Genomic DNA, 13,073 nt, shown 5'->3' on the forward strand with positions numbered 1-13,073 from the left:
AGTCGGCCTGCAGCACCATGTGGGTCAGGTACCTAAAGCACTCGTGACTAAACATACGCAAACTATAAGAGAATAGAGAGGCAAAGTCCCGCCCCTTCTGGTGGACCACCACGGGACCTTATTCCCCCCAAAATATGTACGAGAGTCAATGGCTGAAGACAAATAATTATTTGATCAGGTTTGAATTGTGCCAGAATTGACACACATGGTGTTTGGTCGTTCACGGCTGTTCTCTGTCCTGGCCCCACAGTGGTGGAATGAACTCCCCACTGACGTCAGGACAGCAGAGTCGCTGCCAATCTTTCATCAGGCTGAAGACTCACCTCTTCAAGAAGTACTACCCTGAGCCTTCCACTCAGCACTTATTGTACTCGTACTAGTCTGTTGCACTTATTGTATTCGTATTAGTTTGTTTGCTCTGGTTTATGCTCTTAGATGCTTGTTTAAAAAAGGAGATGCACTTATGACTTCTGGTGACTAGTTCTCTTGAATACCGATGTTGAATACACTTATTGTAAGTCGCTTTGGATAAAAGCGTCTGCTAAATGACTATAATGTAATGTAATGTAATGTGTTTGTCCAGTTAAAAGATAATGTTGCACGTGAAGACTGTGAACATATGTAATAAGAAAAACGACGAACCCAGAAGTGTCTTAAATTGACGTCTCTCGCTGAAGCTACGAGTGTTTTCGTACCAGGATGTTCTCACACCAATAACAGGTCTCACTCGTTCTTTCTATTAAAAATACATCAAGCAAGATCACGTTACATTTGTGCGTGAACCATAGCTAAGTTGGCTAGCTAGCTAGCTAGCAAGCCAAGCTCACGGCCGTGTTGGTGACGTGCATTGTGCGAAACGAGAGGTGTAGTGAATGATACTACGACAAATTGAGACTTTGTTGATCTGCCAAATGATCTTTTAAATTGACAAACATCATTATGTTTTAATTCATGGCGCAATTTAAACAGGATCAACAAAAATATGTATCCCTTACGGTTGACTATTTTACGTTTTTTTCCAAAATAAAGTGACACTGGAAGGGGCAGGACTTTGCCTCTCTCTATGCTGTATTTACTGAGCAGATAGTGGTTTAGCTACAAGAAGACAAGAAGAGTCTAGTCTAGAACATTTTTGTGCCACATGAAGCTACATGCTTCTGCCGCCTGCATCATTTGTTATGAACCTTGTATTCTCGCCACATTTTTTGATTTTGAGTAATGACCTGTTTCCTAAACATGACTCTCAAATTTCATGAGGTTTGTTTAAATGGGTTTGTAGTAGCGGTATTCGTGGCCACCGCAGTATGGTTTGTTGTCATTTGTTGACCAAAAAAAACAAGTATGGCATTACTCACACACAGCGTTTGGGTTTGGTTTTCGGCCACATCCAAAGCCGTTTGCATGTTGTGGCCATGTTAGTCAGACAGTAAACACTGGATGTCTCCCAGCCTGTGTTGACCAACAGAAAAGGCAAAATTATGCAAATGTTGTGTAGAGGCAGAAACTAGTGGTGCGTCGTACAAGTTGTAGAGAATGAATTGGATGTGTGTAGCCGACCAAACTTCTTTTAAATCAGAGCAAATTTACAGGTGACATGGCTTTTAAAGGGGCACTCCATCAATTTTACATATATAATAATAATAATATCTTTATTTATATAGCACCTTTGAAAACAGAGTTTACAAAGTGCTTTGACAGACAAAGCAGCAAAAGCAAAGCAATAATAACAATAACAGAAAGCTCAGTGAGACGGTCGATACCATAAAAAATAAACTAAGAAATAAATAAAATAAAGTAAATTTAGTAAAATCAATGTGTTTTAAGAAGTGATTTAAAAGAGAATACTGATTCTGCGAGCCTTATGTCCCCATATATGACAACATATGGAAACAAAAATCATATAAAACTACAGTAATTCAATTTTTCTTACTTTTTAACTTTACTTCGAAGATATTGTACCTTGTGAATACATTTGTTTTCCAACTCTGCTACCAGTTTGGCATTGATAGCCAACAGTTAATTTACAGGCCTGTTAAAAATTTAGAAATGCACTGAAACAACCACCATGTAAGTGGAGCTGTCACTCAAAGAGGCCACACCCTTAATTCTACCTAACTTTAAGAATTAATATAATTAAAACGGGAGTGTCATATATAAACTCTGCACATTTAGTTGTCATAAACAGGAATATTAGCTAAAGAGACCAAAACCGTTTTTTTATGCGAGGCTGTAAACATGTTTATTTCGGGTGTAAGGTTGTTCATTTTAACATAGATGTCTATGGGGATTGACTCGCTTTTAGAGCCTCAAGTGGCCATTTGAGGAACTGCAGTTTTAGGCATTTCGATGGCTTAATTTCTCAAAACGGGAGGTTGCTGCTTGATTATAAACTGGTAATAAATTCAGGGTATGGAGTATTTTCACAGGCAGTGAGGGTCTAACATGAAATATGCTATTGAGGTGCATTATGGGAGATGTAGGATCCAGGGAATTTGAAGCTCTATCTAAGGAATAAGTCAAGATGTCTCCACCTCTGCTACTCCGATTTAGTTCATTCTTCTTTTAATCGGTCTCTCACAAGCCCCCCCCCCCCCTTAACTTTTTGTCTTTTTTTGACCTTTATATATTTATTTAGTGATTCCATAGTAGAATAGAAGTTACCTGAAATGTCCTTCATTTGTGCAAAATGTGATGCAAGAACTGGTTAAACCACTTAAGATGCACAACTCTGAAGATGTAAAAATGTTAAATAATAAGAGTGTAAATTAAAAATTAAACGGTCTATCATGTCACAGGATGAATGGAAAACAAACCTAATGGTTTCTCCTGAATTGTGTCGTTCACATCTGTGATCACAACAGATAATGAGGTCTGTTATGAGCAATCAAAGGAAATAATTAAGGGTAAACTTGCTGTTGTTAGTATTAAAAACGGATGTTTTCAATAACAAAATAGAATTGCTTATTCAACATTATGCAGAGACCAGACCTGGCTTGCGTGTTTGAGCCAATGGAAAACGAGGCCAACTCTGGGAGTGTGTGAGTGCGTGCTACTAGAAAAAACCCGTCATGCGTGGTCTCATGAGGGAAAATACAAAGGGTCATTATGTGATGTTCTTTGTCTCAATTTAGTTTTTTAATGATTTCAAATGTGTGTTGTGAAAAAAATGATAATAAAATACTGGATAAGTAATTATAATCGTGTCCTTAGAGATGTGCGTGTGTTCAGAGTGTGTTTTTTTTAAGAGAATAGTTTGGAAAGACTTCAATGTTTTATCAAATAACAGATGAAAAAGAAAAAGTGGATGCTGGACTCTTGTCTTTTCTGCGTCTCTGCGCTGCGTCTTTTCTTTGTCGGTAAAGCAGACGACAGGTCCCACAACGCCTCCCTCCCCTCGTGAGTAATAGGCTCCACCACTCGGCTCCCCATATAAACATGTTGACGCCACAGTCAGTCAGAGTCACACACACCGACCTGGTCGTTCCCCGTCTCGTCCCCACGACTCTGGCGCGCTCCACAGCAATGTTTGCGGATATATGCAACGGCTGCTTGCTGCTTTTGTTGGCGAGCTCCACTGAGCGTCTGCGCCTTTAAAGGCTTGTAAAGTGCGCCTCTCTACACATCGCACAGTTCAACTTCTCCACAACTCCGACGCGGGCGAGTAGAGTAGAGACACCTTAACCCCGGAGAGGCTCACCTTCACGGCTAGACCCATGGAATAATAACTATGGAATACCACTGGATACTGCTGTCTGTGTTTTTGCAGTTAACCTTCCATCCAGGTGAGGCACGAGGCATTTGTGCGCTTGGCAACTTGTTACTGTTTTATTTTTATTAATGTTTTATTTTGGGGGGGGGCCGTATGATCGACCGTATCTCTAAATGTCTGCGGGTGTTCAGCTCCCTTTAGCCCAGATAATCCACATCACAGGGAGTTGTTGCATCGTTATTCGTGATGCATTTTCACCACTTTTTCTTTGTTCCGGTGCAACGAGATCTGAAGCGAAGTCGCTGAAACCCGATGAGGAAAGCGGACACTTTGGTGCATGAGCTGGATGCCTATCTTTTAATAATTCATGTTTTATTCAGTGAGCAGGGCGCCATTAATAATAATAATGATAATAATAAATAAGTATAGGATGCTGAGTAATAAACATAGAGCGCTATGTAAATAGACTTTTTCACCGTGTTGTGCTCGAGGAAACGCGGCAGGTTCATGCGGTTTTCCCCTCAGATAAACCGTCTTTATGGAAATATAGTGGCAACTCCTGATTCTGAGGAAGCATGCAAACTAGCTGGCATATCCACAACTGGGTTGCATGCTTATGTCATTTCTCACTTGTTAACCCGACCATTTTAGGGGAGATTTTGGCTTCGACTTCGACTAATTGACTTTTATATGCGCAAACGTATCTGTCTGTTTTTATTATTTGGAGCTTCATTTTTTAAGACGTGTTTATTCTGTTTGTGTGCGAGTCCATTCGAAGTCAACTGTTTTATCTTGTCAGGAAAGTTGCCAAACTTGGCTTGCAAACATTTTTTTATGGAGAAGCTGGCATGCATGGAGCCATCTGTGCCGAAAAACAAGTGTTTCTGTTTAACTTTGCGCTCCATGCGCGCTCGGTTTATCCGGCGAGCCTCCTGCATCAGGTGGACGCTTCTTTTGTTTCTTCTGCTCCTTGTTTCCATCTGATCGACATCTTGAGAGTATCCGACGCGCACGTCGATGTTCACGCCATCATCGGGGGATTTAAATGACGGCCACATCTTTACGCAGTGTGTGCGCACAGGGCTGGCCTGTCATGTGATGCCATTAAGTTTTGCCTCCAGCCTGTTTACAGACCTAATTCACCGTGTTTGCTCGCGCTTAATCAATATACACATATAAATGATGCCTCAGATAAAGAACTTGTAGAGGCTGTTTTTTTCACAACAACCCCTGACGTTAGATCACACTGTTAGCCGCTCTGCAAACAGAACATCAGAACTGACAGCCTCTAAACGGAACCGTTTCTGCGCAATGACACATTGCTGTTTGCTGTCCTCTGATTCTATGAATTTAAGCGTTTCTGTCCTTCAATCATCATCATCATCATCATCATCATCACCATCATCACCACGCCCTGTTTGTGTTCATGCTTGAGATGTCTCTTTATCAAAGGAGGGATGAACGCATGTCTTTTGGATGTTATCATGATATATGTTTTTGTCGACATTGATCGATATAAATAACTGTCACGATATATATTTAGACTTTAAAAGTGTCTTTACAGAACCATAAAGAAACCTGGAGGTTAATTAAAGTACACCATTATTTATTATCGGGTCTGGTCGTTGCGGGTTAATGACGTACAGCTCATGCTTTAAGTGCAGAGGGTCCCATGGACCCTCAAACTAGGTTTCATAGGGCCCCGGGGTGGCTCTTGTGATCAGCTTACATTCTAAACAGCAAGGGGTCACCATGGTCAGCTGACTTCGATTTTAAACTACAAGGGTACTGGGGGCCCTGGTGGTCAGCTAACTTATGTTTTAAACCACAAGGGGTCTGGGGGCCCTATTGGTCAGCTAACATTTGAAACTTCAAAGGGTCTATTGGCCCTCGCACTGGAAGCGTGAGGGGTCTGGAGGGTCCTAGTGATAGGCTTGCTTATGTTTTAAACATCAAGGGGTCTGTGGGCCCTCACACCATAAGTGCCGAGGGGTCTAAGGGGCTCTAGTGGTTATCTCACGCCATAAGCACCCATGATGCTAAGTTTGCACTGGGCATACTGAGGGCCCAGGCCTTCGACTTCCATCGGAAGTCTCGGGCCATGTGGTCTTAGCACGCTGGCCCTTCTGGCCCTTATGGCCTTTCTGGCCCGGTCCACAACGCAGCACGTGTTTTAACGCTCTGCTGCCGTCTCACCAGAGGAAGCTGCAGCCGCAGTCCTGCAGTGTTTTATCACAGGTGGCTTCAATAAAAAAAAATACCTAAACATAAATATTACTCATTCGCCTCCCCGATGTCAAGAGGTTTGACTCCTGCTGTCACACTGAGCCCTGGACGATAGTCAGAACAATCTTAAGTGCAGCTGAAGTCACATCGGTGGAGTTGCGGATGATCAATAAAAAAGACGGTTTCTCAAACGATCTAAATCATATTTTTGTTACAAACCTTTAACACGGTGGTGAGGACACTCAGAAGTCCCAAAATGAATCTGACGGGTCACTTGATAATTCAAGCTGTATTTTTCACCATCTACTCATGAAATACTGCATGTTTCCCACTGTTTGTGTCATGTCTTTGACCTGCTCACAGCATCCACACTGAGGCTATAACCCCTTGCTGAGGGGTCACTAGTGGACTTCGCTTTGTTTTTGATTTTTTGTCGCAAGCCATTATCGGTTGGGAACCGCTGCTTTAACAACAACTTTTATATTTACAGTATATAGGTGTAACCAGCTGTGTATCAAAAAACAACCTCCCAATCAATGATGGGAATGAGAGCCAGAACAAATCCTGTTTGTTTGTGTTTTTAGTTTGAAGGAGGGGATGATCCTGTTGTTTGCTTTTGGATCAGGGACTGTTTCAATGCACATGAATCTTTGCAGATGTTGACACATAGACTTACAAGTGGTGAGAACATGATTTTACTCTTGTAGCATTGCTCAACTTTGAGGATTTCTAATAATTATACGTATCTGTCTTCTTGAGTCAACATAAAGACAGGGTTCAACTTTAATGTTGTTGTTTTTTGTCACACTTGTACGAAGTCAATTTTTTCTTAACAAATACATTTATTTTTTAGCAGCTATCAAATTACAACAAAGACCAAAGTTAAACTAACTTTATCCACTTGTTCGGGCATATCTAGAAAAAAAATGTGTGTGACGATTGCCTGGACAAATATGACAGCCCGTAGCTGATGACCGCTAGCTACAGTACCTTGGAAAATGGCGACATGGCGCTGAATTCGATGGTTATACCGTCTATCAGACCACAAATGAGACAAGAACTGTTCCTGCTCATTTTTTGTAAGCAGTGTAACTTCAGTATAAAAACATGGCGTGTTTAGCAAGCTAACGTTAGCTAGCTAACTAGCCAGCCGCTATATGAGCTGTGCTGTGATTGTAATGCTTCATAGAGGTTACTGAAAAAGTAAGAGGGGGGGGGGGGGGGGGGGGAGGGGTTAACAACCTCTCTGATGAGAGGTTGTTAACTTTATTTTATTTCGATTAGTCCCAAACTTTTTTTGCGCTGGAAAAATGAAGGTTGATTTAAAACAGTAGACTGCTTTTCTAGCCATTTTCAACCATGAAATGCAGATTTTTTTTTTGTTTTTTGTGAAGAAATGTCAATATTAATTAACACCAGCTATGATTTGTTTCATCAAAGAACAGTCATATCATTTAGTTCATATCTTAAACAAACGTGTAAGTGTGCAGTTCAGCTTCAATTGTCGTGTTTAATCTTCATTTAAGTAAATGACTTTCGAGTCTTGTTAGTTTTATCCAGGCGGCAACCTCCGGTTCTGCCGAGTGTAGCCGATGCTGAAGTGTCTTAAAGCTGCATTCTCTCTAGTGTCCATCAGGGGGCGACTCCTCTGGTTGTATAGACGTCTATGAGAAAATGACTCCACTGTGGTGAAAATGGGACTACTGTTCTAACATATGTATATATAACACAAACTGTCTCATCGTGACTTTGTTATGTTTGACATGCAGTTGATTTCCCTCTCCGTCACTTTATAGGCAACACCAAGCCCACCATCACCCCCGTCGACCCCCACCTTGTCGTCCCGCTCAACGCACCCTTCGAGCTGCGTTGCCAGGGTGAGAAGGAGATGCAGTGGCAGCGGGAGGACCGGCCGAAGGTGCGGGGAGAGAAAAAGGTGGCTGGGATGTCCACGCTGCGCATCCCCAGGGCCCAGCCTGTTCACATGGGCCGCTACATCTGCTTGGAGGAGAGCACCAAGGAGCGAACCTCCATCTACGTCTATGTGAAAGGTAGCTGCGTGTAACCGTCAAGTGTTCAAGTGTATCCAGTAGATCGCGTGTGTTTGAGTTTACGTGGTGTTTGTGTGTGAGAGAGAACTGAAATCCAGAGTACAGGGAGCAGGATGTGTGGGTGTTCTCGCAGAGAAAGGTGTTTGTAGCTTTGCCCCGGACAGGTAGAGTAAATACTCTAACTATTTATCGAGTGCATGGTGGAGTGTTACTGCGTTTCCACCTCTATGTGACTCCACATCTCCTTGGCCCGCTGCCATCGCTGCAGGCGAACATCATGTGCTTATCATTCACTCCACAGTTCACACCGTCCAGGCAACACGCAGCAACTACTTTTATGATGAGAGGCACACATGTAGCATTGTCACAAGATGTTTGGATTTGATTAACTGTCATCGAACAATTCAAGCTCTGGCAACTTGGCTTCTGTAAGGTCGATAGAAGCTGCAGCTGAGTCATCCTTTTTGGCAGATCAGATCTCCTTGTGTCTGTTAGTTCTACGAATTTGAAGAAGAAAAAAAAGGTAGATTTGTAGACGTAATCCTTAAGATTTCGGTTCTGGCTGAAGACAGAAGAGCAGCTGGTGTGTCTGTTTCTGCTAATGGTATTTAAACAAACCCACGTTGTTGTGATCTGCTGTCAAAGCTGGCCCTTGCTTTATTTGTGTGGATGCATTTGGATGAATGGTTGCGGTCACTGCTCAGCGCGGTGACAGATGCATTGCATTTTCTTGCGACTGCTTTACAGTTGCAGCCGTGGGAAATGTTCAATTCAATTCAATTTATTTTTGTATTGCCCAAAATCACAAATTACAAATTTGCCTCAGAGGGCTTTACAATATGTACATAGCTACGGCACCATCAGATAGACATCTAGTGTAGTAACCTTTGCTTAATGGCGTACACTCCGTTAGTAGGAATTCAAAAGTTATTAGATAATGGTCCGATAAAAGAGGGTTCTGTTCTGTGTGGTAAAGCCGTTTACTTACTTACTTACATTCACTGTTACTCACCAAAATGCAGTGTGTGGGTGTCGCTGAGGTGGGGCTAATCAAGTCCAAGACCAGGTCCAGTCAGGTCAGAGTTGAAATTGAGTCCATAGCGAATCATGACCTGTTCAAAACCATAATAGGCAATATAGTGCTATGCTAACATTGTGATTAAGGAGTTAAGGCCTGATCAGACAGAGCGATGAACTCTACGCTACCTAATTGCTAATAGTACACTTTAATATGAATAAAAACAACTTACCTGAAATCTCAAGCACCGCACCAACTGCTGCTGTCTGTTAAGATCACGGTAACTACGGTTGGTAAAGTCGTTTAGCTCCAGATGTCCATCAAAGGCCACCGCACTGAGAAATGAAGCTAACGACGGCGGCGGTTTTTCAGAGTTGATTTCGCTTTTTCAACTCGATTAAACACATTCATCATTTTCTGTGAATTCATATGGCAATAACTCAAAATAACAAAATAGTGGTGGGAAAAGAGTGTATGTTAGTGTTGCGTTGTTACACCATGGCACATGATCACCAACTAAAGCCTCATCAGCTCAGTGTGCAGACCTTTTTACAGCTCTGACGCCTCCGTTTCTTGGCAGATCCCGACAATCCCTTCAGAAAATCAATGGTGTTCAACATTCTCACTCGAGTGGGAGACAATGCTTCCATCCCTTGCCTGGCAACCGATCCAAGTCTGGACAACCTGCGCCTGGAAACATGTTCCAGCAGAGCTCCGGCCTCTGGTCTCCAGTTCTCTGCCAGCCCGGAGCAAGGCATCGTCATCCAGAACACACAAAAGGCCTTCGAAGGATGCTATGTGTGCACAGGAAGACTCGGGCAGGAGAGCGTCAGATCGCATGACTACTACCTGACAGTGAGGCCAGGTAAAGAGGTGTCGATGCACTCAAGTGTGTTGTAGTGGCTTCAAAAGCCAGCCCTGTCTGCTAGAAATTACATTTTTGGAGGGAGACGTGTTTTGTCCTGGTTTACGTTTAGTTTTGACTTTTCATAAACAAGTTTTGGGGAACAAAACAATGGGCTTTCACTCAGGCGACTGCTGTTTTTGTCTCATGTGAACCAAGTAGTTTTTTTTTGTTTTGTTTTGTTTTCAATTTCGTAGTCATTTTAATGCAAACCTTGATGTTTTGTAGTAAGTGTAAACAAGTAGTTTTGTAGCATCTTTTGTTTCTGTTTCAGTTTACATTATTAACCACGTGTTTCATACTCAGACTGTAATCTGTGGAAAATACGTTTCCTTCGAAGTGTACTTGAGGATGTAGTCTAGTTGTATGGGAATGTCATTTTGTCGGAGACAGCGTTGAACATTCAGTCACATTTGCTTGTTTTGTTTTTTTTAGTCCCTGTTGCTCCTCCTGTGATTGAGATGCAGGCAACCAAAAGAGTGATTCTCACGCGGAATGAGAGTCTCTCCCTCACCTGCAACACCACCAACGTCAACGCAGAAATCCAGCTTAAGTGGATCCCCCCTCCTGGCTCGGTGAGACCCTTCTTCCCTTCCTTTGCCGTGTGCTGTGCTGTTGGTGGAAGATTCAACTAAAATACTGAACACTGAGTGTTGACTGTAGTCTTGTTAGATTTAAAAGAGCTTTGATCTGATTCTTTACTTAAAGTTACTGTGAGGAGCTTTTAACTGGTCCTGAACCAGTCTGTTTAGTCCTGATCCTCTATCAGACCTCCATCAGTGAAGAGACCATCAGAGAGAAGATGGTCTGTTTCTATAGAGTTATTCTTAATGCTCGTCATCGGAGCCACCGGGTCGGATTCTGGTGAAACCAGATGAGCTCATGCAGGTTCATCAGAAACTCCTTCAGCTCAGACTCCAGCAGAGACCGGTCCACTGTGGACAGACCCAGATCCTCCAGCAGAGACCGGTCCACCGTGGACAGACCCAGATCCTCCAGCAGAGACCGGTCCACCGTGGACAGACCCAGATCCTCCAGCAGAGACCGGTCCACCGTGGACAGACCCAGATCCTCCTGCAGAGACCGGTCCACCGTGGACAGACCCAGATCCCTGCAGAGACCGGTCCACCGTGGACAGACCCAGATCCGGCTTCACCTGCAGCCTTGGACCTGCATTCGGAGCTCCGGAGGGAGGAGGAGAGCTCAGCTCCCGGCAGCAGCAGCGTCTCCTCCTCCTCCTCCTCCAGGAGCAGAGCTTCTCCTCTCTGGGAGCCAACACCGACACCACGCTGCTGGAGACCCAGGATGTATTGCTGGACCCGCTCGAGGGAAGGGAGGCACGGGAGAACCAGAACCAGGACTGAGAGGGGCAGACTGTCAGACCCTGCCACAGTAAAATTAGAGGTTTTCTAGAAAGACTCTGGTGCTCAGGAACACTTCCACTTCTGTCCACAGAGACCACCAGAACCAACACTAAATCAAAGTTCCTTGGAGTAACTTTAAAAGGGAAGAGTCAACCACACAAATACCAGCGGTATAACCAGGAAACTGGTCCCAATTAAACAATCTCAACTGTCTTTAAACGTCCCAAACCTGAGCGACAATCATTCAAAAGCGGCGTTCTAATCCACAAAAAATAACATCACAAGTTGAATATTGGTTTTATGTATTATTGTAAATGGAATAGTTTTCTGTTACCTGGTATCAGTGGTTGTTTCTTCTTATGAACGAGAGTGAAAGGGGTCAAAGTTCTCGCTGGCTAAGCTTCAGGATCTTGGCTGTGTGTGTACCGTGTGCGTATGGGCGTGAACGTCCTTGTGTGTGTGTGTGTGTGTGTGTACTTGCATGCAGCCGGTGTCAGTGTTTGTGTGCTTGGCAAGCATAGACCAGCAGACAGGGTTAATCTCTAGAGATCTCTGGGCGTTGACAGGGTGCCGTCTGGTATCCACAGCAACCAGTAAAGGTTGACGGAGCTTCACGCATCCTGACGGAGAACTTCAGTCACGCGCGCGGCGCCACGCTGCACATCACAGCGGTCGGACCTCAAGACGTTGGGAGGTACCGGTGTGAAGCCCAGAACGAAAGAGGGGTCAGCTCGCAGTCGGCGTGGCTCGATGTTTATGGTGAGTACACGAAGACGTTTGCTTCTTCTCCGTTTAAAGCTAAACTTTTGATGTCGTAAAGAAATGAATTTGGAAATGTAACCGTCGAATGAAGAGAGATCTGAAGCACAAAGTGCTACCTGTCAATCAGTCGTTGAATTGTTGAATTTCTTGAGATTAAATTTGAAGTATCCCCAATTTTGAAAATATTAGGAAATACACTTATTTTGCTTTCTTGCTGAGAGTTAGATGAGAAGTTTGATATCAGTGTCATATAAGCCTCAAGGTAGAGCGCCGGGCTTTCATTTCACATTGTGTCCAAACCGGGAATTATTACTTCCAGGTCCATCAAGTGATGAGACGTCTGTAAATCAGAGAATATATATACACACATTATCTTCAGGTCAATAAACTTCCCAGTACGAACACTTTAATATATTTAAATCATTGGGTCCTAAAAGTTGTAGAATAAGCTATTAACCAAAGCAGAGTTATTTTCCTCTGCATAATGAACTGAGCCGTGACCGAGCGAATGCGAAGCCGGGTTAAAGGGAACGCTGGTGTTCTTTCTCTACGGCCTGTGGATGTGGAAGATTTGGGTAATTGTATACACAGCTGTCAAACTTTTTTTTAGCTTCGAGCGCCACTGAGCAACTTTCTTTGGAATGAACTGGGCCTCGCCTCCACCGCTGTGTATACCGGTCTCTTTATGCCTCCGTGGTCTCATGTCTGTTAGGTAAACGTGAAGCAGTTGATTAGCTTTGCTCAGCTTAGCATAACGAATGGAAACAGGTGGAAACGGCTAGATTGGCTCTCTGCAAAAACCCACTCTACCAGCACCTCTAATGCTCACTAATCAACATGTTACAAACAGCACACAACACATCACATCCACACAGGACACATAAAGACACATTTACACAATAGCAGCTACATTAACAGCAGCACCGGGTACTCGATGGTGCCGACTGAATCATGGGTAAATAATAATAATAGTTCATGCAGGACAGCAAAGTCATAACCCCCCAATAAATGGTTAAATCTACCATTTGTAGGTTAAACA

The 13,073-nt window shown here is 43.3% G+C and overlaps 1 protein-coding gene across 1 annotated transcript in view; it reads left to right on the forward strand.

Moving 5' to 3' along the window:
- The first annotated feature begins 3,727 nt into the window (after positions 1-3,727).
- Positions 3,728-13,073, forward strand: part of kita (KIT proto-oncogene, receptor tyrosine kinase a) — a 28,280-nt gene continuing 18,934 nt past the window's right edge. Inside the window, exons 1-5 of the mRNA XM_076088523.1 lie at positions 3,728-3,782; positions 7,732-7,986; positions 9,585-9,869; positions 10,344-10,483; positions 11,839-12,031. Of these exons, the coding sequence (XP_075944638.1) occupies positions 3,728-3,782; positions 7,732-7,986; positions 9,585-9,869; positions 10,344-10,483; positions 11,839-12,031 (928 nt within the window). The remainder of the gene's footprint in view (positions 3,783-7,731; positions 7,987-9,584; positions 9,870-10,343; positions 10,484-11,838; positions 12,032-13,073) is intronic.

The sequence above is a fragment of the Anarhichas minor genome, unplaced genomic scaffold (genome assembly GCF_050575085.1).
Source record: "Anarhichas minor isolate MPS153535 unplaced genomic scaffold, ASM5057508v1 ptg000010l, whole genome shotgun sequence".
Lineage (NCBI taxonomy): Eukaryota > Metazoa > Chordata > Actinopteri > Perciformes > Anarhichadidae > Anarhichas > Anarhichas minor.